The following is a 26,648-nucleotide window of genomic DNA, read 5'->3' on the forward strand; positions in this document are numbered from 1 at the left end:
CTCCCTCTGTGCTCTCACTCTCCTCTCTCTGGTTTAATTAAGGGGGAAATGAGTGTGTGAGTGACGTGTAAGAGAGCAAGGTCTAGTCACAAAGAGAGTTGATAATGCAACGACTAATTCTTTTCTTACTGCCCCTGTTCCAAAGGTGCAAAAAACGCAGCAAAGTCAAATGCTACATATAAAAAAAAACTAAAAAAAAACTTCAAAGGCTTCAAAGATTCAGCGAGACTTTTTTAAAGATTCGCTTTAATCTTAACATTACAAAAAAAGAGAGCAAGATCTGCTTTGTTTCAAGTTATATTCCACGAAAAGCTACTGACTTTAAACTGTCTTTGATTTGAAGAGAAAGTAACTCAATATTTAATTGGGACCTACCAATGTATAACAACATATTTGATAAATTTATGAATATTATTAATTTTTATTTTACAAAAAAATACCATTAAATCTTCACAAAACATTTATTGTACTAATATATTCTCACTCCATTACCCAGTAATAGCATACTGAGATGATGAGAAAACTAAGGCTAATAAGGGGGTACATATCACATAAAACGTATTAAAACTGTATTAAAATAGATAAAATCTCTGTAATTCTTGTGGAATCTGCAGGAAATACTCACGGTGACATAAACAAATTGAATGAATTATGAACACTAAAAATATGACATCTGTCCAACTTATTTCAAGAGCACCTACTTCAGCTTTTGCAAGTCATTCTTCCAGTTTTTAGGTGCTTTTGCTGTAGCAGTTTGTCCTGCTGGTTTCCCAATGTTCTCCAGAGGGGTTTCCCTAATGAGCATGATGAGCTGTTGTCACATGACTTCCTGACATAAGTCAGTTTAAACTCGTACAGTGGGAATTTAAGAAAGTAAGTAAAATAAATATACATCTTTGTTTTTTACCTCATTGCATGTTACTCTGAGTGGAGCAAAATAAGAATAGGTGAAAATCCCTTTCCTGATTGGCTTGCAAGATTTGCCATTTGACCAATGGCTGAGATTGAGAGTATCCTCTGTCTCTGGAGCTTGCAATAGTGACATGCAGTCTAACGTGCAAAACTTATTTCACTCATTTAAATGGTCAACTATTTTAAATGACTTCTAATTGATCGATTAAACGTAAAATAAACTATGCTAAAGTCAACAAAAATAACACATTCACTTCACGCTGTGAGAGAAAATGCCACACATTCAGAAGGTATAACATTCCCATTGTTCTCAACAGACAAAAAAAAAGTTCTGTGAGTGATACTCAGACCAAATTAGATTGGACGAGTCTTCTTGTTCTTGTCAAATCAACATTCACATGCTGCTGCCAAACAATGTTCCACGGCAGGTGCTACATTTTATTTGGGCCTCCCCTCCCCGACAGATTTCTATTAAACGTCGGTGACGTCAAAGCGGACGCCATCTTTGTCGAGGGCAGAGTTGCTATCCATTGAAGACGAACACACACGCATAGTCGTTGCAGCAACTCAGTCCCCACAGAAGGGAGTTTGATGGTGGTTCGCTGTTGAAATTCGCAGACAGACACTTCCTTACTGACGGTCTAACAAAGACTACGGGATCAGGTAAGCTTTCTTTAAAAGAGGAAATGATAAAAAGGATTTGATACGATATGTCTTTCCTTCTTTCTTTTAAATTTGTTTGGCCAAAAAGTGGTTGAGGCAAGAGCAGCAATGGATGTTTTGTCAAAATGCAATGTGAAAACTGATGGCTAATTAGGATGTCAGATTTTAGGGATGACCATGTGTGGTTTATACGCATTTGAATCGTGTGTTGGATGCGGCACGATGTGGGCGGTTTCTGTGTTTCAGCACCCTGGACAGCGACTGCGTTTCTGTCCTGAATTCACATCCAGCCTCTGCAGCTAAATTGCCATTATATGTCTGGCAAAGTTTTGCGCATAGGCGCCATCTAAGTAATGGCTGATTTGACCAGATGTTTACCCGTTTTTAAAAAGGGCTCTGTTGCATCAGGCCATCAATCACTGAAATGACAGTGAAAACGCCTAGATGTTTCATTTTGCAGTATCATTTTATGACCAGGTCGGCTAATTGCTTTCCTTGCCAGAAGCATTTTTATCTCAGAATATAAATAAGTAAGGTTGGATAACATCGGGTTGAGATTTAACGAAAGTGATCAGCGATTGATAGTGGGGGGGGGAAGTCAATATGGAAAAATGCGACAAAGTGGTCGAGAATTAATGTGCCGCATGTGCGTGTTGCAAAGAAAGCAGAGTGGGGAAAGTCAGATGGGATGATGCAGTGATCAGACTTATTAAATTGAACCGACATATTAATTGTTTGAACCAAAAATAATCTCAACCTTGCCGTATGTATGCGATGGGGCAGCGGTAATGATCAGTTCGTGTCTTCCTGGTGTTAGACGATGGGCGGGGGCTTGAGCAGAGACGAGCGGAGGCGGATGCTGGAGATACCCTCACGTATGATTAGGGGTGGCAGTCTTAAAGAATTTCATGATTCTCTTACCAGCTACTTTTAAGTCAGATATTTTTTTGGGAAAATAACTCAGATTCAGACTTCAGATTTCGTGGCTTTTACAGACTTTAAGAGGCGGCATAAATGCAATAGCCTACAATAATTGGTCTTAATACTAATTAAGAATACTAAACAAACTAAAAATAGTAACATGCATTAATTAATTTATTATTGATTATACTAAACTCAATGTAAAAGCTGTACGTGTCAACTCAACATTCAACGTAGCCTACGTTGTCGTATGATCAACCAGTACTGATCTCACGAGACTTAACAACATACAATTATTTTGATTAAACTCCAGTCATACATGACGAAAGTAATAATGTCCTGTTCAGGTGTGTTTCATTCACTTCAAAAAACTGAGTCATAAGAGTATGACTGGTCGTGATGTAGCCTAGCCTATATTGTTGATTCACTATAAGAACCGACTCATAGGATTAATTCTTTCGACTACCTGATCTAGACTGTATGTTTTTGATTCTATAAAAAGATCAGGCTTATATAGAGAGGGATCTTTTTCTCGGGATTAAATCTTCACAGGTCGCGCTGTAAATTGTTGATTCACTAAAAAGAATCGGCTCGTATGAATCATTCTGTCGGCTACTCATCCATACTTGTGTTTTTGACTCTCTATTAAAGATCCGGCTCACAGGCATTCGTGTTTGCTGTACATTCTGTAGCGATGTTGAACAACACCATCATAGCATTTTAGTGTTCTAACCACATTGGCTGAAGAATTTCGCGCTCGAGAACCGACTGTCACCAATATAAAAATCGAATGGTTCTCCGAACCCTTTGTATGATGCAGATTCAATTCTTCGCCACATTGACTCCATCCTCACGTGTTAAACACTTTCTGGCTCACAGAATGTACTGATTACACAATAGTAGCCTATTATCGCGAGCGTAAAATCCCTACATTAACCGGATGTCCGTATAACAACCCGAAATATCATCTAATCATCCGGTCAAAATGCCCGCGTGATTTGGGCATGTCAGGATACTGCAGACGAGCTCCCTTTTTTCAGTCACGTGCCCTCATCTTGCACCTGCAAATGCTTTAAAGCCACGGTATTGTTTAACATCACTCTGTTTTTGGCCATCATTCTGTTGCTGTAAGGTTAGTAAATGCGCATACTGTTACTGACGCATATGAGCAACAGAAAACGATACTTTACTACAGTGAGTAGAGCGTTCAGTTTCGCTTGTTCCGGTCTGTATGTGTCTTGCGGCGGTTGGCACGCTTCTGTTGTTGAATCTGATGGTTTAATGCGGCTTATTATGGCTTGACTGCAAAGCGCAGGGCGGCAGGGATGTTCCCCAATAAGTGGTGACTCACGCGATAGCCTACCAGACCGCGATTCGTCTTGATTTATCGATGCTCATTACTACTTAACATATTTAGGTACCTAATATTAATACATTCTTTATAATATAGCATCATACAATTTGAATTGTAGCCTAGTACACATATTCGAGATAAACAAAAAGATACAGTGATTTGTTCATATATAATAGGATACCCGTGGATTTTTATGGGATATTTATGCAAATTGATTGGTGTATAAGGATAAACAGTTGCATGCAAATTCTAAATTAGCCAATAAGTCATTCAGGCTTTATTAGATGTATTTTAGAACAGCACATGTTCACAAATTCTACTTTTAACAAATGGCTGAGCTCAGTCAGGAGTGATTCACTTAACTCATACAAACCAATTAATATGTCATTTGGAAATTGTTTCATCATATCTTGACACTGAGACAGTGAAGTGCTTTGTTATGGTTGCTCCGATGTCTTGATTAATCACATACACTATCATTGTATCAATGAAATGTTGTGATAGATATAATGAAGAAAAAAAAGAAAAAAGAAAATCAAAAGCTTTACCAGCCTATTACTGAAAATTATATGTTATTGTCAGCTACATGTATAACTATCACCCTAAAGTCCTTGATTTCATATTCCTAATTACATATCGCCTTTTAACACAAAATTGTTTCAGATTAAAGCACCAGCTGGGTAAAAAATGGAAACTGATTTGCAAACTCCAATGAAAAAGAGCAGGTAGTCTTGGGGAACACTTTACATCTCGCAAATAATAACGTGGGCCCAAGTACAAAATGGATACTGGATATCTCTGCGACAATCCTGCACAAGTGCACTTGGCTGAACACCCACAGATTGAAAATATGGACAAATGCGTCACAAGAGCATAAAAGACTGAAGACGGCTATGGATAAAAAGACGAGCAATAGAAAGAGGGGGGATAATGTTGGTAGAGAATAAAAAACAAAGTACGTCAGAGGAGGGCAGCTGAGGATGAAATGAGAAAAGAGAAGATACCCTGAAGAATTAGCTTGTATGATGCATAATGACTGCAGAAAGAAGCACCCTCATGCCAAGCATCTCAGCCTGTAAGCTCTGCCCACACATGTGGGTTCCCCTCCACCATTTATGAATATCAATAGTGCTGGAGGTTTCTGAGGGTGGAAAGAGAAGCATCATAAATCGGCATAAGGACTGACACTGTCCCCTCTCTCTCTCTCTATCTCTCTCTCTCTCTCTGTGTGAACACAATTTAAGAGAGGTCACAGTGGTTAATAAGTGCAATCTTAAACTTACTGAATAAAAGTGAGATTAAGCAAAGGATTAAGAGCTAGCTGATGAAACTTACTGTAGTTTGTACTTGCCACGTAATACTGAGAGAGCTAAAGCAATGTATTTTGTATTTGACATCTAGTTTTTGAAAATGCTCATATAAACTCCTAACTTCATATTTGTGTTTGTTATGATGTGGAAATAGATGTGAGAATGCGTCATAGGACGGGCATTTGTTTAAAGTACAAATGGATTAAAATACGAATGCGTTTTGCGTGATCAATATGATTTTTCTTACCTGTGTCAATTGTCTTTCGTAGGCATCTTAATGTTTGCACCAGATCAAATGGACTTGTGTAATTTGGCTACTTTTGCAAGCTGTTATTGTGAGCAATTTGGACAAATGTTACGGCATCTGTTCATTTGCTCATAGCTGCAGTCTGAAGCCATTTTAGAATGGCGCTCTTTCAGAGTACAGGGAGTTCAATCAGTTCATGTCATGAAGTTTTCTACAGTGTAGTGCATATATAAGAGATAAATGATAAGATAGATGAGCTTATGCAGATGATTCATACTTTCTCAGTTTACATTATTAGACAGTCCAATTCCATTAAAGTGGAATCATATTTCAGTATTAAGCAGCATGCTATAGTAAACGCTACTCATAAATTCAATATTAGCCTTTGCTTCATGTTTGCATATTTATTTTGAGGATTATTTGACTGTTGACCTATGTTTGAGATGCCAAACAGTCATTTGATAATAATGTACACTGGCTCATTTAAACAAGTCAATAGGATGTAGAAAGACAAACTTGCTATAGTTGAAGTTTTGATGCATGTATATTCAATCTTTGCTTGTCAATCACCGATGTTTCTCATTTAGAAAAGAAAAAACATGTTAAAGAAATTTGATTTTGTGGCATTCACTCTTTTTGATTATAAATAATCCAAAAATAAACCTTTTGATGGTCTTGCAGTGAATATCCTTATCATTATAGATCATTATGAATATCTTTATTTGTAAATTTTTTGGTACATTTTTGTAGCACTTTTCACTATGCTTATTGTTCCAAATCAGATTTAAAATAAACAGTGGCCTAAAAAGTACTTTTGTTTTGTTTTTGCATTCAATTTTTTTTAAATCTTTAAACCATGATATACTTGAGATGCAAAATTGCATGAGATATTAAGACCAAAAATGATTTGCTAATGTGATAAGAAAAATATAAAGATAATTATCTTAATCTTAATATATTTTTATATCTTAAAATATCTTTATATATAATAAATATGGTAATCGATCATTAGCTGGTGCTTTCAAAAAGAATATTCAGAATACATAATTTAATTGAAGTGTTTATTTAGGAGAGTTTTACTTCCTTTAGCTAAATGTACCTCTAGGAAATAGAGTGCTGCAGGGATGACGTCAAACCCGGAAGACTAATTCACCAGCACTTCCCTTGAGATTTCCCTATGCTTTTTATAATGGGGTTTTTCAATTGATGAGTAAGGTCTGTGGTAAGTTGCCGATACTTGGACACAAAAATGCAAATTTTGAAGCTGTTATGTTTATTTAAAAAAAAAAGATGTTTCTAATAAGTAACAAGATAAGATCGTTTGGGGTGTGTCAGGACATTGTAGAACAAAACGTCCAAGTATCATCAAATTATGTTTACCACAGACCTTATTTTACTCATTAATTGAAAAAAAAAAACATTATAAAAACCCATAGGAAAATCTCGAGGGAACCAGTGGCGAATTAGTCTTCCGGATTTTGACGTCATCCCTGCACCACTCTACAAGTAAATATATCTGTTAATCATGTTTCCGTTGAGCAAAAGCTTTTGGCTGCTTTCTGGATTCTTGGCTTTTTAAATGTTTTTTTAATGTCTTGTTTATGACTCCTCAAATATTGAACACCTGCTGATGCTATCATTCAGGTGTCATTTTTCTGTGCTTTCTTCATACCTCCCTTTTCTGCAGCGTCTGTTGTTGAAGAGGCATATTATGTAACTGCAATAACAGTATGTTTGGACACCAATCAAAAGTAAGATGGCAAAGCAATGGTATTGGTGGAATGGCAATGGCAGTTGAAAACAGATCTTCAGCAGGTGTGAGGACGTCTGAATGTTGTTGTTTTAAGTGGGTCTGTTTCTATAGAAAATTTTAAAAGATGGCTGCACTCGCTCTCATTCCTCTGCTGCTTTCTGATCATCATTTCTATGGAGCTGCAATAAAAACGTGAAGGTCACAGTCAAACAGACTGCATAGCCAGCCCTCCAATCCTTGCGCTGTCAAACTCATCAGTTCATCACTCGTCATACATCGCCAAGAACCTTGGAGCCAGATGGGGAGGCGAGGGAATCAGGGTGTCAGGTGGGGAACACACTGTCTGCTTTAATGGCCCCGTTGTTAATAAATTCATCCCGGGGCTTCCCCATGAGTGGGAGTTTACAGGCGATGAGAAAGGAGGGCTCTCTGCAGAGGACCTGATGCTAGTGTTGCTGCAGAGCTGACAACAAACGGGCTTGTGAAATGGACTCTGTCAAATCAATTGCAGTGGCCATTGGATCCCTGCTAAATCACAAGACCCTTCAACCCAATGTAAAAGGGGGGATATAGATGAGGTTCTGAGGCTGCTGCAGTCATTAATGGTGCAGCAACATGAGTGCGTAGTGTAGATTCTGCTATGAAGGATACTCAGCATGCAGCCACACGCACTCTGGAATGTATAGTTTAGATCAGTACTAATGACCGCCACAGATCACAAGCCTAATGCTTTTCTATTGGAGAGTACAAGGTTTATTTTATTTTATTTATTTATTTTTGGTTCATTTATTTAGCACTTTTCACTATGCTTATTGTTCCAATGCAGATTTAAATGAACAAATCTTGAGATGCAAAATTGCACGAGGTACTTGTTTTCAGACAGTTTATCTTAGTTTTCATTTTTCATACATATCCCATTGGTATATATATATATATAGAGAGAGCATAAATAACACAATTTAGTCAAATATATGCTTAAAGGGATAGTTCACCGAAACATTTAAATTGTCTTTTTTTGAATGTTGGTAACCAGACAGTTGACAGTAGCAATTGACTTCCATAGTAGGAAAAAATACTAGTAGGAAGTCAATGGCTCCCATCAACCGTCTGGTTACCAACATTCTTTAATCTTCAATTCTTCATTCATTTGTGTTCAAAAGAAGAAAAAAAAACTCATATAGGTTTGGAAAAACTTGAGGGCGAGTAAGTGATGACAACATTTTCCTTTTTGGATGAACTATCTCTTTAAACAGGAAAACAATTTGCTATGAGGCAATAATGAGATAATTCAAGATGTATTCTTTGAACGCAAGTCTTAATGCCTTAAATTTATGTTTAAGGATGTGTAGATAGTTTTACTGGAATTTTGCAGTGTAGATGAGAGGAAACCTAAGGAACTCACCTCCTCAGGCTGGTGATGGAGTTTTCCTGATTCACGGCAGTATAATCCATTTTGAACTAGATTGTTTTTGCAGCAGAGGTCTTTTCATCTTATAGGAATTTCTATTTCTATATATTATATACTTGATTTATATAAGAAGTGTGAACAGTAAGAGGTTATGAGACATGTTAATAGAGCCCTGGAATCACTCCACGCAATCCTCCACTCAGGAGGAAGGGAACTGATGCTATTAATCACTGCTCATGAGAGGAGGGGGCGGCATCGCTCAGGCCTGTCCTCCTCATCTGGTTGCATTGCGTTGTGAATAATAAGCCATTGCTATAGTTTACAGGTTGCCGGCTCTATCCGTTATTCCTTGGTTTTCAATCAAGGCATGGCTGGAGACAAATGAAAGCATAAATGAACTCAGGGACCTCCCTAAATTATGCATCGCCCACTTCAGTTTATATTTTTGTTCAGCTCAACGTAACAAACTGTTGACGTGTATTTTTTTTTTTTTCACATTAAATGCGCTTTAGCTATGCAACTTTCTGATGCATTCAGTATGTTATTTTATGACAAACTAAGGCTAGGCTGTCAATTTCCTGTGGAATTTAGTTTGATGGCCATATCAGATGTCCATCAATTTGCCAAGCATAAAAGGTAGTGAAATGAGTAACAAATGGCATATGGCTTGAGTTTCTGTCCTTGCATCTGTGAATAAGGATTCTCTTGGAGATTTTAAAACATGTCAAGCTCAATAACCCGCTCTACGAGAGTCAATCTGTTGCAACAAACATAACACTGTTAAGGGGAAATACCATAACCCGATTTCAAAGGTAATCTCGTAAAACACGTCTGTTTCGCCTGACTCGGAGATTTAGAGGTCAGGCATGATAAGTTCATTCCGTTTGAGGGGATATAAGGTGGCGTTAGCGTTTAGCAAAGCATGTGAGGGGGAAAAAAGAGAGTGCAGTGTCAAGTTTTGGAGGAGGACAGTTTTTGTGTGGTAACTGAAGTGCTGCAGTGAAGGGAGAGGCTGCATGTTTGAGGAGAGAAAACAAAATGGCAGCCAGAGACGGAGGATGAGCGAGCTTTCACACACACACACGCACACACACAGCTATTCTAAAAGAGCATGTTTAAACCATAGAGCTTCTCATTGTTTCAGTAAACAAACATACAGCTACATACAACTTCCAGTAACCAAATCAATAAATATTGCTCAGTAGCCTAGTTCAAGAAACAACTTTTGATATGTCTACTGCTTTTAGAGGCATTACTGGGGAGCTTTTATTTCAGAGGTCCAAACGTGGGTCCAATCTCAAATTGTTTGATGAAATAAATCTTCTTTTTTTTTCATTTTTCAAAGCAACAGTTCTGCTAAATGTTTCACTGTCCTTCCCACTTTAAAATGTATTAATTAAAAGTTAAATGTGATGCTTAAGTATGTAATTCTATACATCAGTAATGGCTAGACATCACACAGTTTGAAAATACATTAATATGGTACTCTGTGTGCATAATTATAGGCCAGTCTTGAAAGGATGAAGACCCCTGCTTTATTTGCATTTTTTTCCAGTTTACCAGTATTCATTTCTTGTAATCCCCGTTCATTCCTTGTTTGTAATTTACACATTTGCATAGTAATGTTCTGAAAAGATGCACACAGGCCTCATCAAAAGCACATTCGACTGCCTCAGAATTGGCATGGTCTGCCATCATTCAACAAGCATAAAAATAATGGCAGTCATCAATAAAGCATGAATGAGAGCATGTACATATTTACACTGGTAGTGCACTGGAAAAAAAAATATAGAAAAGGTTACCACTACCCAATGCATTATTAATAATCCTTGGATATAGGCAACAAGTACAATTATTTTAACCTGCAAGCAGAAGTGAATTGCAAAATAATTTAAATTCGAGAGGGTTCCATCTACTCAGTTCTCTGGCCTAAACTTTCAGGTTTAGCTAGCCTACAATCCAAAGGACTGCTAGTAGTGCCATTCATATTCATAATATGGCAAATAGCATTATGTATGCTCAGTTAAAAAATTAAAAGATGAAAGATGTGGAGGGAGAAGCAAATCAAAAGATTGTTTTTCAGCAGTAAGGAACAGCGTGAAGTGGAGTAAACATAAATCCTGAGGTTTCACTGGCCTAGTTAAGACAAAAAAAGAGACTGCAAGGTACCTCTTTGTTTTTCCTCTGGTCTGGTCTCTCAAATTGTGCTTAACTTTTAGGTTATTTCAAGAATACTACCACAAAGAATTCACTATGACAGTCATTCACTGACCTGACATTTTTATGCACTCATCAGAATCTGAATGAGCTCATTCATCAGAGGTTGAGCGAGGACATGTGAGGGACGTTTCTGTATTAGTGCGTTTCACTGGCACCAGCTAGGGACATATGTTACAATACTGCAAATTCATCACAAACATGTTTCTACTACCCTGAGAGAGCTTGCATCAGTACACAGCCAGGTTGTTGGGTCAATCAAGTTTAGATTGGTGCTCCCTGATCTTTAACCAAAGCAGAAGATGACATTCACTATTGGAGATGGGAGTGTAATATTGCAGCCTTTAGAGTCTCTGGAGTGTTTCGCTGGGAAAGGTCAGGCAGGCGTGTTAAATTTAATCGCTTGAGTACAATTATGCAATTAATGGAAGCAGTATCGCTCTTTAATGCCTGCTTGGAATTCATTGGATTTTTCACTGATAATATTGGGGATGGTTGAGTTGGAGATATTTGCCAAAACATCTGTAAAATATCTTTAAAAAAAATTATATTGCATTTTCTTAAACAGAATTTAGTGAAATTTCTGCTTAAACATTTAAAAATGACTGGACAATGTCTGGCCTTGCATGCAGGATGGTTTTGCGGAAGCATGTTTACTTTTTGCTTTGAATAAGGATGGAATAATTTAAGCTCACATGCTTGTGCAGTTTAACACACACTCACAATTATTCAGTAAGCTGTTCTTATTAGACCTCTTGGGATATCTTGCTAGCTGTCAAGCCAGTCTTTTCAGGAATATATCTGTCAAGCTCACAGTTTCCAAGGCAGAGCAGGGAATCATTTCTCCTGGAACACCCAGAACCTCAGGGAAGAATTTAATAAGCTAAACACAGCAGCCACCACCTCGATGCTCTTCGAAAGAGTGTACGAGAGGACGCGACGGGTTCTTTAAGAGCAGACAATGTCCTACTGTCTATTTCATGACATTTAATTAGCCTGTGTAAATGAAATTGCTTTATTAGCTGTATAACTCTATCTCCCCTATGAATTTAACATCCATGGCTGTTTTTCTGGTGCTTATGGGTCTGGGAAAGAGAGAGTTTAGGTTTAGGATGAGTATATTGTCTTTGTTCATTCTTAAAATCTGGATGACACACTTTATTATTCAAGTGAGCTCCATTGTTTAATTTTTTCCTTTTCTCTATGCCCAATTCTTTCAGCTTTCCCCAGACTTCCAGTAAGACCCACTCTTCCCAGTTGGAGACCAGCTCCACCCAACACACCCAGCAGCCATGGCAGATGATTCGGACATGCGCAATGAGCTCTCTGACATGCAGCAACGTGCAGACCAGCTGGCGGATGAGGTGAGGACATTCACTTTCTGCCTTCATGCTACACTTACATGAACAACAACCTTCAAACATCAACTGATTGCAACCAAAGACTAACGTAATGCCAACTAAGAAATCAAAATGTGCAAATGCTTTGTGCAACATTGACATGTTTTCTGATAATGATGAATATATATATGAGTATACTACAGTTAATTAATGTACTTTGTTTAAAAATGCATTCAGCAATAAGGAAACAAATTTTTTTTTGGAAGAAAAAAGTAGTGTACAATCAAAATAAAGCTTTGTTGCTGCATTAATGTGTTTTTGACTGCCAAACCAAATGGTACCGAAATGAATAACAATTTTGAGAAAAAAAAAAAAAAGTACACTCACATGACATTAAGACTCCAGTCACATCAATAGCCCAATAAAAGCTGATTTATTCCTCATGGAGGCGGCCATGTTGGCCAGGTGATTACTACTTCCTTTATTTTGGTAACTTCCTGTTATTGGAACTTTTTTTACAGTTTTTTTTTTTTTTTTTGCATCAATGCCACTAGTCCATTATTTTAAAAAATTATAATAATAATAAAAATTATTTCATTTGCTAAGTCGTCTGTTTAGTTGAAGCAGACATCAAACTTGTTTTGCTCTTATCCAAGTCTCTGACACAAGTTAATTATTTCATGTCTTTATGTTCTGTTGATTGAGGCTTGGATAAATTGCTGTAATTTATGCTACAGATTTACTTATTTGTACACAGCTTGTTCTATAGGCCGTGACTGTGAGATGTCAGAGTCCATATGTGAATGTGTGTGTGTCATGTGGAGCGAGGTTCACCTGCACTCTGCCTTACATAACGCTGCAGCATTTGGTGTGTGTGTGTGTGTGTGTGTGTGTGTGCTGGGGGTGGCGCCTGTGTGTTTGCAGCCTGATGGAGCTCCTCTCTGCCGCCCCACGCTATGATTCTCACAGCTGAGCAGAATATTAAAACACAAACAGCACACTGCAAAAATTTCCTCCAGCCTTCTGATCCACAGAGATATGAATTCATAATATCCAGACACCCAGTCCATGATATTTGTGTGAAAAATGCTGTAATTTACTCATATAAATTGCATATTTCGAATGTATTCTGAATGTTTAGAGAGAAAAAAGGAATTTGTTCAGCTAACATAAGGTGGTCATAATGGTGGATGGACTAATGGATCTAGAGTTTGAAAGGAGAGATGAATAATGTTCTTTCTGACTTGGTGCCTCAGAGCACCGACCAGTGAGACATTATTTTGCACAGATTGTTTATTATGCGTTTAAATAATAAAACATAAAAAATAAGTAGTGCAGTCATTGAGCGCTGCAAATTGTTTGTATATTTTTAAAATGTTAAATGTTCTGGTACATTAGTGCTGCAAATAACGTCAATTGATTATTTATTGATTATAGTGTGTGTTAAAAATCCTCCCACACTTGCTACAGCTTGTGGAGGTTTTTATCTCTGTCAGTTCCTAATGAATTCTGGTTTTAACATATTTTTCCTCCCCCCCACAGTCACTGGAGAGCACCCGTCGTATGCTGCAGCTTGTGGAAGAGGTAAGAGAAAGACGCTTTATTATATTTATATAATATATTTATTCATATTTATAATCAAAAATGACATATAACTGTATGCATATGTTTTCTGATCACAAATGTTTAATATATGATCTGGAATAATCTCTATACATACATTACTATTTAAACATTTGGGTCAGTAAAATTCTTTAAAGACATTTTTTTATTTAGCGAGGATGCATTCAATTGATCAAAAATGACAGTAAAGACTTAAACATTGTTAAAAGAGGTTTCTACTTTTAAAAAAAACAGTTTCCATAAGTTATTTTAAATTGCAATAATATTTCACAATCTTACTGTTTTTACTGCATTTTTGATCAAATAAATGCAGCCCTGGTGAGAGACTTCTTTCAAAATGTTTAAATTACATTTATTCATTTAGCATTTAGAATTATGTTCAGTTTCTAGGGCTGTCAATTTAACAGGTTAATGTAGTACATTTAATCTGTAGTCACTTTGGATAAAAGCTTTTTTCAGATGAAATGTATTATTAACATGCTAAATTGACATCCATAGAAACTGAACATAATTCTATGGTCAAAAAATAGAAGAAATAGATCAATATAAGGATAATAATGATCCTAATTTGATCATTTTTGTTCTGTCATGAGAGCTTTAGTCTTCAGACAGAGCTGAGCACAAGCTGGGCTTGACTATTCTAGGCTTGATGGGTTGAGGGTGTTAGTTAGAGAAAGAGAAGAGAGGTGTGTGTATATCTAAGAGAAAGAACTGTGAATTCCCCACAACATATCTCAAGGTCATATTGATAATCACAGCCCGTATCTCTGCAAAGAGCACCTCGCCATGTCCATTACTGGCAGATCAGAGAAGCGATAAGTCGCCTTTGAGTTGACAAATTGACAAAAATCGCCTGAAGACTCTGAGACTGACAGACAGAAGAAAACATGGAGAGGGAGGGTGCACACAGATCAGGGATATGTCTCGGTCAGGTCTAATAAACTATGTCAGTCTATACCAGCCTTTTCATGTTCTAGTTAGACTAATCGAATGTTCTCGGCACTTATAGACGATCAGCAGTATTCCTGCGTTAGGCCAAAATGGAGGTAAATCACATTCATTATTTATACTAGTAGAAGCATTGAGTTTGTTCCAGGCTTTTACTGCTGCGTGAAAATTCAGTGGTTTATGGCACAAACAAATTAATCCCCAAGGATCCATTTAGGGCACATTGTGATCCCATCCGGAAGGAGGGGGGTGCTGCTTCACGTCCCGCTGATATATGCACCACCGAGCCTTACAATTATCCCAAATATCGATATCCCGTTCCCCTCAAAGCGCTGAAGCTGCACTTTCTGAAATATGTCACAGCTGCCTGTTATTTTCCAAACACCAGGGGAAAAAACGGCACAGTAAATTTACCTCGCTGATCATTACGTTCACGGAAAAGTCATATTTTGCAAGTGTTGAGATCTGGGATGCCAGTGACCAAATAGTGATTTAAATAGGTTACTCAAAGACGTTTCTCATTGAAGACCGGCACAGTAGGAGCTGATTTATAACGCAGACCTTTTCAGGGCACTATGGCAAGGACGTCTCTAGCAAGATATGAAGAACTTCTGTGCTGGCCTTTACGCTAATGTCCCCTAATCATTTTTTGAGGAGGAGTAGGCGTCCTTTTGTATGAGTGTAACTCACTTTATAAGCTTTAATGAAGTGCCAGATGATTTGTCGTCGTTTTAATGGGCACACCAAAGAGCGTGTGCGAAATCTGCCCTCAATAAGAGGAACGAAAAGGCATCACTCGTTCTCACTTTCAATGAGACCACACTGTATTTGTTGCATTGCCTAAATTGACTGTACTCCAACACACAAGCGGATTCATTTTTGCCTCAATCCGATCATGTTTCAGCAGAATATTTCATTGATGGATTTTTGTACTGTTTAAGGATGTATTAGAATTGCCTCAAGCTACAAAAGCTCAGAAACGACTCTAAATAGATTCTCCCTCACATTAGCGCAGAGAGTGCATTTACAAACTATATTGATCAGGGCTATATGCTCTACAGTAATTAGCGTCTGCTTATTTAGTCTAATAAAAAGGAGAAGAACATTATGCAATTTGAAATGTCACCAGTACAGCCTAAAAAAGTAGACTGCCTCTGAATGAGCCTTGTGTTTTGTGTGCTGAATCTCACCTCTTTTTCTTCGTCCTTTATTCTCCACTTTGTTTTCCATGTATTTCACCCTCTCTTCCACCCTTCTTCACCATGGTTCTTGATGCATAGAGTAAAGATGCTGGTATCAGGACTTTGGTTATGCTGGACGAGCAGGGAGGTAAGTGTGGATGCGTTTTAGACGACGACAAAACAATTTTCTTCCATTCTTGGCACATACATCTTTGAATATAAATTGCATATGTCTATTAGCTTTTCATATCAAATTTAAATGTGCCAATGTGCCATTATAATATGCAACTAGAGTATGTATTATAAATTGATTTTTATCTTTATCAATTTTTTTGTTTGTTAATTCAGTTGCAGTAATTTCTGTGCAATGTCATTTTGATTTCTTCTGCTTTTTCTGAAGTAACTCTAAATCTTTCACCCTTTTAACACACTTTTCTCTTTCATTTAATATTCTTTCAATATGCTCTTTTACCAAATAAACAGGACTGGCCACTGCAACTGTCCATTTAATGTTTGCATGTCAAATATATTCACAGTTCAGTTTAAAAAGTAGTTGCCATCACATTAGTTTTTTAGGCCAGCTTGTAACAATACAAGTTCAAATAAACAAATAAAGCAACGATCGATTTAGCTGGTAATGACAAATGATACTCTTTCCCATAAACTACACTAATACTCTTTTGTATAATCCCTGGCGTAATCCTAATATTGAAACCAGATATTAAATACTGCAACAGCGTCACTTGACTCAGTAAAAAGTCAAAGTGGACCATTAAATAAACAAATCGGCAAGGCTGTAACCAGCTTTTTCCCATTTTAAAAGCACACGGTTAGCTTGTTTGGCTTAGTGTGGTTTTAAAAACTACATAATTGGCCTTGCTTTAAGCATTAGCTCCTTAGAAGCCCTCTGATTGGCCCCTGTGTGTGAGGGCCCCATGTCTGCAGCCAATAATTAGTCTTTTCATAGGGGGAATGAGATCTCACTCCTTCATCCCCTCAAACTACAGCCTAAAGCCTATTTAAATACTCTCAGCCCAGAGGTGACGCTAAGCTCTAGCTTTATCAAGGAATGAGGTGTCAAAAGTCAATTTTCCTGTTTTAAATGAGAATCTCTAGAATTTTGACACAAGGAAATTAATCAAATTTAGGTTAATTTGCTTTGCCTAAATGAAAGTGTCTTTGAATGCCAGGGATTACACAAACGCAACTGATGTGGTAGGCTTGTTTCCCTCCTCAACCATTTCAAGTTTGCCTCTCTTTCCTGTGACTGATACCTTTACTAAACCTCTTAACAATATCGAACACACCCTGTCTGCACGACAAACACGCCAGACTGCATCACCACAGGTCACTCAGCGCCTCAGCCATTTCATCCCCTAACCGCACAGAGACAAACAAACTATAAGCTGCTCCCTCCATTGTAACGAGGAGAAAAAGAGGCTGTCCGCTTCAAGCAAAAGGGCACTACAGCCACTAAGCCTTGAGAGAGATCCGGGCAGTGTTTTATTCTGCCCTAAGGTCTAATTAAAAAGACACTGTCGCCCTCCTGCAGTGCCCCTTGTGGGAGACTCTGTCTGCTATTGGCTGCTGGGATCAAATTCAAGTTTTCCATGTGTTAAATGCGAAAGTCAACTTGAATTGCCACTGCAACCCATTTTACTTCTGTACTGTGACATATTTTGAGTAATGATTAAAAATGTTTGAAGGGGCTTGACTCTTATTTATTGGGAATTGGTGAAAAGTGGGCGTTACAAATCAGAATTTAACCAAGTTTGTAAATCTAAATACTAAAAAATAGCTATTTGACTACAGGTTAACGTTATCCAATAGCCTGTGTGGCCTCAGTGATGTCAGCAGGAAACTTTTTGAATAGGGATTAAAAAGACACTTTTTAAATCTCTTTTCATTCCCGATAATACCAGGAATGTGCATTAAGAAAGTAAATAGGGCCCGTTTTGATTTCATGTTGACTTTGATGCATATTTAGCTAAAGGATGAAGTCTTGCTTTTTTAACTCTTTCCTAATTCTTTTTTTGCATAGGTTCACTCTAATGCATGCGTCCCCTCTAGATGCATTGAACAATTTCGCATCCAGTTCAGCAGTGCTCATTTCTCATATATTCTTGTCAAACAAGGGCCAGTAAAATTCATTCCACTGCTGTCATCCCTTTGTCCTGACCAGAACAACTCGATCGTGTTGAAGATGGCATGAACCATATCAACCAAGACATGAAGGAGGCCGAGAAAAATTTAAAAGATTTAGGGAAATGCTGTGGCCTTTTCATATGTCCATGTAACAAGTAGGTACTGACCTATGTGGCAGAAGGGTCTTACGTATGTGGTGGCGTCCGTTTTTTTTCCCCCTCCCTTTTTTTTTGAGTTTCCTTTTGTCACAGTGACTGTCTGAAGTTTTGTCTTCTCTTCTTTGTCCTCTCTTTCCTCTTTCTTTCCTCCCTCCTTTATTTTCCTGACACCTGCTCTCATTCTGTGGGGGATAAATTACTTGTTGTTTAATCAGAGCAACTGGAACGCATCGAGGAGGGAATGGACCAAATCAATAAGGACATGAAGGATGCAGAAAAGAATTTGAACGATCTAGGAAAATTCTGTGGTCTTTGTTCCTGTCCATGTAACAAGTAGGTGCTGCTTGCCTGCCTGCCTGCCTGCCTAAAAATAAATCTTATTGAGAGGCCTGTAGCCCTAGCCAGACGTGCCCAACTTCTGCCAAGTTCACTACCCATGATCCTAAGCACAGACAGTGAGCATGAGGCATGGTCACACATGCTCACAGAAGTACAACAGTCCAATAGCCTTAGCTCTGGGTCCTTTATTAGACGGTTTATCAAAGAAATGAATATAAGGCATGCTGTACAACCCAAGGCCAAGTCAACATATTATGAACACTAAATCAAACCACTAAAACTGCATGGATGTGCCAAAGTTGAGTCACTAAACGTAGTCTCAGTACAAATGAATAGAAAATACTGAACGAAAAGTAAATTTGACTCTTTTATCAACTTAAGTATTTTATCTTCCGATAAATGATTATTCCTTTCCAGTCCATCAAGATTAGTTAACATACATAACGCATATGTGACGAGCTCGTCATTTTGAGTTGTTTACGGAAAAATACCTTAACTGTTTTGTGTTTTAATTACGTTTTAATGAATTCAAACTCAAAGTCTTCAAAATGCAAATTTTAAAACGAATGCAAATAACAAATGGCGTTTTGGCGGTCAGTGATGTGACGTCCTTACTACTATTTATAAGCGCGAAAAACATGAATGAACATCAGAGGGCATGTTAAAAGATATAGTATAACTTACTAAAATGCATAATCTGTCGTGTCATCAGCGTTTTGACCGCGAAAAGACCTCAATGAAACAGCGCGTGAACATGTCACGTGATATTCCATTTACCTCAGGAAACGTCGAGAGGATCATATCGCTAAAATGTTTAATGTATGTTTGAATGAACTATCTGAAGATGTTTGGAATCTATTGATGCATTTTTGACAGGTACTATTTAAATGAGTATATCTAGACAACAGTTTGGAAAAATCATTAGAAAGCACTTTCCTGTTTCATTCAATGCATGAAATTCAGAAATATTGTTCTTGATCTAAAATGACTCAAAGTGATAGAGCAACTCACTCACATATATAGGCTATATAGGCCTATATTAAACATATTTAACATTTTCTGCTTTAAAATGTATAAGCATACACTAGCTTTTTTACAACTTTGAAAGCACATCCATCAATGCTACCTGTATGACTGCAATAGCATGTCCCTGAATGCCAAATGCATGCTTATGCATCTCTTGCTAATGATACTGACATTGCTGCTATTTGTTATAAAGAGCAATTATGCATAGTAACAATGCTGATGACCAACTCCTACTGAAAGTCATTCAGATGATCTAACAGTTTCAAGCCTGTCTCATTTATGTTGGCAGGGATAGTTCGGCAAAGAACAGGACACAAAGTCCAGTCTATAGCCGCAGTTCAGTGGAGAGAACCAGTGCTTTTGCTGGTTCCCCAAGGGGAGCAGACGAGATCTAGGTCAGACAGAGAAAAAGATACAGTGCAGATATTCAAGGCTTTTTTTTATGTGACAGCATGTCATAAAGTCCCGGACTGGTGCAGAGGAGCAAATGAACCCGTGCGCTCAGGGAGGTTGAATTTTGGGTCAGATTGTGTGGTTCACATTTAACTCAGTCCATAGTTTTATCAAAATAACAGTCACTTTTTAAATAAAATATTCTATTTAAATACTTTTTTTTTTTTTTATCTGATTATTTTTAAAAACAAATTCAATTTTCAGAAGATTCTTTCATAGTTGGACAGCAAAAGGTATATTTTTTTCTCTTACAGAATATGTAAAGGAAAATAAGATATTCAAGGTTCTAATATATTTTGTAGGCATTGTTTGCCAGTTTGAGTATTAACGGCTCCTTCACATTAGATAAAGCTCAACATGCTGTTTAGAGAGAGAACGGAGGGACGGCAGCCGGGGGAATTGTAGCTTTAGTCCGTCTCTATAAATAATACTGCAGTGGGAGGCTTGGCCATCTCTCTTTAGATAAATCAAGAAATATTAGAACTAAAATCCATATCAACAACTCACAGCAAGAACAACAGCAGATGAATAAAACCTTGTTTATGCAAAAGATGCAATGTAGATTCTTGTTTATAATTTATAAATTAAGTTTATGATTTTCTTGACGCTATTAGAATGAATTCAAGGATGTCATGTTGATAGACTATTAAATCAAATTGTCTGCAGTAGCAATTATGAAATTGCTTTCAGTCTTTAAATGGGCTCTTCTCATGCTTTTGATTATTGGGTAGCACTTTACAATAAGGTAGGCTAATTAGTTGTAACATTAGTTAATATAAACTACAATGAACAACACTTCTGCAGCGTTTATTAGTCTTAGTTCATTTCAACATTTACTATAAAGTTGTGTTAATTAGTAATGCTAAAATGACTATAATGAACAAACAATGAACAGTTATATTTTTACTAAATAACATTTACAAAAATAATATTGCTCATTGTTAGTTCATGTTAGCCAATGGAAACTTATTGATAAGTGTTACCAATTATTGTTGTTCTATACCTCACCTCTGGCCTCTGAATGATCAGAAGATCCCAGTAGCATGTCTACAAATATAGTAATAATCATAATAGGTTGTTGTCATATTTGATAAGATTGCATATGTTTTGGATAATTAGCATGTAAAAGAGGCTATAAATAGCAATAATTGATTCATTTGCGGCTATGGGCTTGTAATCTCATAACAATATCGATCTGTCATTGCTTTTCTTTCATTATAACATTCACTTTAACACATTTAAGTGTCAGAAACACTGAGCTGAGAGGTGGCCAATGAAAGGGCAAGATAGGATGTGCTTCTCTTCCTCCAGTTTCTTTTCTGTTGAAGTTATTTACACTTGTCTCCACTGATGTGGCAGTCCTGTTACTCTGTGTTGTCTGTCGCCAAGGCCTGTGCTCTTTGTTATTTGTCATAATTTGAGAGGGGGACAGCTCATGTGCCATGGGGCGGGCAGAAGTGACCTCCGAGTCCCATTTATCTTTGTTTATAAATGGCTATCCACCTCTATTCACGTCCCCCATTTTCAGAAAGGTATGCGTCTCAGCATCGAGTACATGTATGTTAAATGTCCGCAGGATATAGCATTACAAATTGCAAAGCCCCTGGGAGAATGAGCCCATCCCTGTTATGCTTGCCTGGTAATTCATGTTTGTTGTTGATCTGTGGACACACTGCTGCTGATATGGAAGTGTCCGGTTACGCTAGTGCTCACGCTTCCCCCGACTCTGTGCAGGATGAAGAGTGGAGCCAGCAAGGCCTGGGGAAACAACCAGGATGGAGTGGTTGCGAGCCAGCCCGCCCGCGTAGTGGATGAGCGCGAACAGATGGCCATCAGCGGTGGCTTCATCCGCAGGTGAGACGTCCAGGATTCCAGGACACTCAGTCAAGAGGGTTAGCTATAAGAGAGAGGTTTGATCGTGTAGCCAAAAGCTAAAATAAAAAGACTTAAGAGGTCAAATGTGTAGATTGCCCGCCCATGTGTATGCGTTCTGCTTTGAGAAATGATTGGTGATTTAAAGTGACATTCTACCGTTCTTATATGAATGCAGGGTAACAGATGACGCCAGGGAAAACGAGATGGATGAGAACTTAGAGCAGGTGGGAGGCATCATTGGTAATCTGCGCCACATGGCCCTTGATATGGGCAATGAGATTGACACCCAGAACCGCCAGATCGACAGGATCATGGAGAAGGTATGGATTGGCTCTCAAGGACAGTTTCCCCTATTGGATTTTCCAATGATTAAACAAAATCCTAAAGTGCAGTTTTAAAAGTCAATTCAACAAATTAAGAATTGACCTGAATATTTATTTGCAACATGTTTGACATGTTTGACATAAATGATTGGGATTTACTAAATTTATATTTATTAATATTACTAAATGTTGTATTTTGTTATATATTTTATATATATAACTTAAAATATTAAATAAATATCTAAATATTATATTTTATTATTTTATGATAAGTTATATATTAATATATACTGTACACACACACACACACACACACACACATATATATATATATGAATATTATTTTGATTAAATATTAAGTCAATTTTGATTTTACATAAATAATTGGGATTTACTAAATTAATATTTATTAAAATTACTACATGTTGTATTTTGTTATATATTTTATATATAACTTATAATATTAAATAAAATATCTAAATATTATATTTTATTATTTTATGACATGTTATATATAAATATATATGTATAATGTATATATATCATATTATTTTGATTAAATGTTTATCAATTTTGATTTGACATAATTGGGATTTACTCAATTATTAATATTACTAAATGCTGTATTTTGTTATATATTTTATATATATTTTGAAATATGAAATATCTAAATATATTGTATTATATTATATGATGTTATATATAAATATATATGCACAATTTTTTCTATATAAAATATATGATATTTTGATTAAAGATTAGTCATGATGACTTTAAAAATAAAACAATATTATAGAATAATAATAATAATAATAATAATAATAACAATCTATAAAACTTGTTTGACTTCCATAACTTAATTGGGAATTACTAAATTAAATGATATACATTCATACATATATGCATACATACAAACTTATATATATATATGGAAGGTTTGATTTACATGAATAAAAACATCTTTGCTAATAAAGCACTGTTTGGTCTATTTCAGGCTGATTCCAACAAAACCAGGATTGATGAAGCCAACCAGAGGGCCACAAAGATGCTGGGCAGTGGCTAAAGCTCTGGTCTGCCTGCTTTTACCAACCATGCAGTTTGTCAAAAGGCAATGCGCTTATCATGGTATTTACCTTCTAGGTTTGCACACATGCACATATCATCCGGCCCCCATTGTAAATGTTGTTCTATGTGTCGTCTGTCAGCTTTTTCAATGATTGTCCTCGTAAAATGATTTCTTATACTCTGTACCATTCTTTCCAAAGGTTGTATATAGTGCTGACTCGATGGCTCTTGCTCACTTGTGAAGTTTTTATTCTCTTTATTGCCTGTATACATATATGTATGTATGTATACATATATCTACTTGTATGTGTATGCATATAGCCTATGTGTATATATATCGAATTTTTGCTGGAGGAACTATTTAGGAATGCTATACAAGTTGTCTTTCCTTTTCAGTATATCTCAGTATCGTCTTGGTAAAACTGTGTCACACCACTCAGCTACTGTCATGCTCCTTATTTTGATGTTGTCATGACAATGAAAAATGGGAAAAAAAAATGTTTTTGCAAATGATACCAATACAACAAGCACTTACAATCAATGTCCTTGGTTCATATCCCTCATCACAACCATAATCAGTTACTGTTTAGACGATGTGCAACTAGATTCTGTAGCTGTAGTAGTAAAAACATTGCATTCCGAGTGATGTGAATTGTGCGTTATGCATGACAAATGGTAGATCTTAGCGTCTTATAAATAAAACTTGTTTTAAAAAGATGACAAAAAAAATAACTTAATCATGGCAGTAGCAAAATTGACAAAAGCATGCTCAGTATTAGGACACAGTGGAACGTTCCATATTACTGCAAGTTTGCAATAGTGCCACCATTTCAGTCGATAATATATATTTACAGACTGTGACCTTTGTTGTAAAATAATGCAAAGTGACTTAAAGAGGAAATATGATGGAAACCAAACAATGCTGGTGTGGTGGTCCTGCAAAAATGACTTGTTTTCTAAAAATGAATATGCAGCTTGGTGTAGAAAATGATGTTCTGAAAGGTGGGGTCCGGTTGTTTACTGTATCATAGGTTTTGGATGATCTGAAAAAATAAAAATAAATCATTTGCAATGTAAAGCAAAGACGCATATTTCTGAGAGAACTTACTTTTATAAGATGACTGTATCCTGTTAGTTTACTTTCCCCGTGTGGTTTGTTATTGGTAAAAAATTATAATAATTCATAACAAAAAAAGGATTTTTTTGTTGCTTCTGTACTTAGAGCTATGCACACCAAATCACTACGATATTGAATAGTTATTATAAGAAGTCAAATAAATACCTTACCTGAATGACATAGGTTAAACTGTGAGATTGATGTCCTCAACGCATGTAATATTAAAACTCCCTCTGTATCCTGTCAGTCTGTGAAGTGGTTGACATTTTGTAGCTATAGCTGAATTGATTAAAAGTAATAAACCCCTAATCGCTGTGGGTTTTCATTATTGTCTCAAGCAAAACCTCAATGTCGCTTGACAGAGCTGCTTTGTGAGAAAAGAACAGGAGATCTGAACACGCCGAACTTGAATTTTACATAGCTGGCAGACGCTTTTAACCAAAGCAACTTGCAACTGTGTTCCCTGGGAATAAAACCCTGCAGCCTCGATGTTGCTACTAGTGTCACGCTTTACATATTAGTCGTTATGAAGGTCATGCATTTCTAATGAGACAAAACTGGCACTGAATACGATACGAGACAGCAATCACAGATTGGAGTAAATTGCTTTCAGACAAAGTCCATTAAGGCAAGTGAGTTCACTCAGCCGCCATATTGGTAACAGCCCCGGAGCTGTTGTTTTCAATGATAGACAACTTGAATGGGGAATGACTAAAATCTTGATAATAGATTATGTTTTAATTGCACATTTTTACTCGGCGATGAATGACAACCATTGTATCATAAATTTAGCTTGTTTAATTAAACTCATGCTAAAACAGGCTAGTCCTGGCTAGTTACAGGCTAACCTGTAAACAAACAGGTGATGACTCTATCATAAAGGTGATTGGCTCTTTTAATTAAAAAGCAGGACTACTTATTGTTGACTTCTCCCATTCCTTTTTCTACAGTCTCTGTTTCAGATCGTCACCTTGAGCTGTCCAGTTTTGGCTAGATATAATTAATAAGGATGAATTTGCTGCTGCAATGAAATAATCAAGACACATCAGCCTAATTTAGTTCCATTAGGCAAGAACAACAACGCAACCAGCAAGATTTCTAAAGTTTATCCAAAAACTTCTTCAAGAAGCTTAATTATCATATATGCTGTTACAGTGTATTATAATGAACTGATAAACACTTCAGACCAGAGGTACACTGCAAAAGTATGCATTAAAATAAGAGGACGAGATGTAAAATAAAGGGTATGCTATCAGATTTATTGAAAATAGACATCAGAAAGGCTTTGTTTCTATTCATTTTTATAGATGAAATGATTAAAGTCATCATGAAACGGAAGTTGCGATAGTCTTTCCTTCCCTGTTGTGATGTGTATCCAAGTGAAACAGCTTTTTGAACAAGAACAAATCTGACTTTAGGATTTTGTCCATCGGGAATTGATTGAATAGTTGGATGGTTGTGGTTTGCTATTGCTTTGATGTCATGTGAGTGACAGGTTGCCCCGCCCTCTTGCTAGTAAACGCATCATCAGAGAAGAGATTTCTTTTCAAGAGGGAGGGGAAGATAATTTGATTAAAGATTACTAGGCCACATTAATTTTTTTCTTTTTAATAATGATGTGCATGCCTAAATCATTTATAATAAATACTGCAATATTCTATAAAGAAACTAAAGTTGTCAATGATTCATGGTGACTTTAAACAATAGAGCTAACAGGAAAAAAGCTCACGTCTCTTGTATCATCACACATTTGCAAGAGACATTTGGAAAAGGTGTTGCAATATCAGGCAACACTGAACCACATGAAATATTCATTAGCTTAAAAATATCCACACTGCAGGCATAGAAAGCCTCTATGTTTACACACCATTTTCAAAGTGGAGTCGTTTCACAGAAGAAGAAAAAATGGATAATGAAGATGAGATGTTGTACATGTGGTCCATCTAAATATTGTCTCCGTTGCTGGTTTTCCATAGGCTTATAAACAAACCTTGAATGTCTGTTGAATGATCCTATATGTGATAGTGCCAGTCATTGCAATAATACAATGCCAACGTATGTTGGCAATCATTGTGCCTCGTGTTGCATTTCGAATACGTGAGTCAACAGACGTGTGAAACAGGGAACGGTGCATTTCCCTCAGTGAAATCCAGCCCTTCGGGTTAATAAAATTGAGTGCTGTGAGCTGCATTCCCTCCTGAGGAAAAACAAATGTGATTTTCTTTCATTTTGGCCTTGTGTGTGAGGTTGGCTGATGAACGAGGTGCTGT

The 26,648-nt window shown here is 36.8% G+C and overlaps 1 protein-coding gene across 2 annotated transcripts; it reads left to right on the plus strand.

Annotated features, from left to right (window-relative positions):
* Positions 1-1,419: 1,419 nt before the first annotated feature.
* snap25a (synaptosome associated protein 25a) lies at positions 1,420-24,687 on the plus strand. Of its 2 annotated transcripts, none has more exons than XM_084090317.1 (8): positions 1,420-1,575; positions 12,006-12,149; positions 13,668-13,709; positions 15,977-16,025; positions 18,396-18,513; positions 21,733-21,852; positions 22,049-22,193; positions 23,191-24,687. In XM_084090317.1, the coding sequence occupies exons 2-8, from the start codon at positions 12,078-12,080 to the stop codon at positions 23,257-23,259; spliced, it is 615 nt and encodes a 204-aa protein (XP_083946443.1). In that variant the 5' UTR covers positions 1,420-1,575; positions 12,006-12,077; the 3' UTR covers positions 23,260-24,687. The 2 variants fall into 2 exon arrangements, with proteins under 2 accessions (XP_083946443.1, XP_083946444.1); XM_084090318.1 differs by having other exon boundaries at positions 1,435-1,575; positions 12,016-12,149.
* The last annotated feature ends 1,961 nt before the right edge of the window (positions 24,688-26,648 follow it).

This window comes from Abramis brama (genome assembly GCF_963993115.1).
Source record: "Abramis brama genome assembly, chromosome: 18".
Taxonomy (NCBI): domain Eukaryota; kingdom Metazoa; phylum Chordata; class Actinopteri; order Cypriniformes; family Leuciscidae; genus Abramis; species Abramis brama.